Source organism: Pteropus vampyrus, unplaced genomic scaffold (assembly GCF_000151845.1).
Source record: "Pteropus vampyrus isolate Shadow unplaced genomic scaffold, Pvam_2.0 Scaffold1000003943, whole genome shotgun sequence".
Lineage (NCBI taxonomy): Eukaryota > Metazoa > Chordata > Mammalia > Chiroptera > Pteropodidae > Pteropus > Pteropus vampyrus.
Window position 1 is genome coordinate 1 of NW_011918345.1, and position 1717 is coordinate 1717.

The 1717-nt window shown below is 70.1% G+C and overlaps 1 protein-coding gene across 2 annotated transcripts; it reads right to left on the bottom strand.

Annotated features, from left to right (window-relative positions):
• Positions 1 to 166: 166 nt before the first annotated feature.
• Positions 167 to 922, bottom strand: LOC105311430 (alanine aminotransferase 2-like). Of its 2 annotated transcripts, none has more exons than XM_023527102.1 (2): positions 808 to 922; positions 167 to 429 (listed from the first exon to the last, which is right to left on the bottom strand). In XM_023527102.1, the coding sequence occupies exons 1-2, from the start codon at positions 909 to 911 to the stop codon at positions 180 to 182; spliced, it is 354 nt and encodes a 117-aa protein (XP_023382870.1). In that variant the 5' UTR covers positions 912 to 922; the 3' UTR covers positions 167 to 179. The 2 variants fall into 2 exon arrangements, with proteins under 2 accessions (XP_023382870.1, XP_023382871.1); XM_023527103.1 differs by lacking the exon at positions 808 to 922 and adding an exon at positions 593 to 779.
• Positions 923 to 1717: the final 795 nt, after the last annotated feature.

Genomic DNA, 1717 nt, shown 5'->3' on the forward strand with positions numbered 1-1717 from the left:
CGCGAAGCCGGATGCCGGGCACAGATGAACGAGGAGTGGGCGGAGGGCGTCCTGTCGCATTATGTCCGGCCTGGCCGAACGCAGGGGACCGGCCGCGGCGGAGGGCAGCGGCCGGAGTCCCCCACAGGCGCCCCCTCGACCGCCCGCCCGGCGCGCGCACTCACCCGCTGCAGCTCCAGCTACAGCTCGCCGGCCATGAGCAAGATGGGCCCGCGCACCGCGTACTCCACCGCCTTCACCTGCGGGATCATGGACTCCAGCGTCAGGATGCGCTCGTGCCGGCCCCGCGCCGGCCGCACTTGCAGCACCGCCGAGGCCTCGGCGGCCGCGCTGCTCCAGCTGCGGTGCCACGGGCCGGGGCTGTGCGGGCCGCAGCCCCGCCGGACCAGCGCCGCCGCCCGATGCATCGCGCGCCCGCCCGGAGACACCCTGGCACGAAAAGAGAAAGAACGAGCACGTCGCGCACAGCCGAAGGCGGGCACCCGTCCCCGCGCCCCCACGCCCGGCCGAGGGATCCTGCGGCCAGCGCCGCCAGCCCGGCCCCGCGGCTGGGCGCCCAGCCCCCCGGCCCCCGGCCCCCGGCGCCCCGGACCCTCCGCCGCGCCGATGCAGAGCCGACGCGCCGCACACAGGGGCTTTGCAAGAGCTTTGCCTAACGCATGGACGCAAAGTGCCGGTCGCCACCTGGCCACCCTCTCCGGCCCGGCTAGCGCGCACGCGGAGAGCAGCCCTCCGGCTCCGCCGCCCGCGCCCGCATCCCGGCGCGCGGCGCCGGCACCGCCGGGTCCCCCGCGCCCGCACACCCACCGCCGGCGAGCCCGCCCCGCGCTGCCCGCTGCCTCCTGGGCTTTGTGGTTCCCCCGCCCGTCTCCCGCGCAGGTGTCGGGGGCCGGGCCGACTACAGGTCCCATTGTGCCGCGCGCCGGCCTGACGGGGGGGCTGGGCAGGAGGCGGGAGCCCGAGTCTGGCTCCGCCCCGCGCGGGGCGGGCCCTTTGTCCCCTCAGAGGCGCGAGCGGCGGGCAGTCTCGGCGGGGGCCGGCCGGGGGCCGGGCAGTGGCCGTCCTATCAGCCTTCTGCGAATTTAGAGCTATTTGCGGCTTCCCCTTGGAGGCGCGTTTCGCTCCCTCCCCCCAGCACCTGCAAGGACGCAGGCCGAGGGATGGTGCAGTCCTGCCCCCGAGTTTCATCATCCAGGGCCCGACGGCGGCGGCGGCGGCGTGCGGCGGGGGCGGGTAGGATGTGGGAGTCAGGAGTCTGGGACTTGACGGCCGTTCTTACTCGTGCTGAACGTGCCCTTCCTCGTTGGCAAACGGAGATCTGCACCTGCAGGGGTTCCCGGCACATAGTAGGCACTCAGGAAATGTTTCTCAAAGAATGAACGCTCAGGACAGGGGTAGCTATCATTTTGGGCAAAGGCATCTACGGGCAAAGGCGTCCTGGCTCAATCAGAGAGAGAACAGAGCAAGACGGAATGGAAGACGCCTGGTTGGAGACGCTGACGTCCACGAGATAAGCCACTCGCCTCTCTGAGCCTCAGAGTCTCATCTGCAAGGTACACTGCATTAACTACTTCTAGGGGTCCCTCCCCTTCTTGAAAGCTCTGGTCTAGGTGTTTTCAAGGCAAAAAAACATCCCAGAAGCTCCCTCCACCCCAACAAACATCACACACCTCCCCGTTAAGATCTGGTGAAAGTTAGGGGGGCAAAAAGGTGCTTC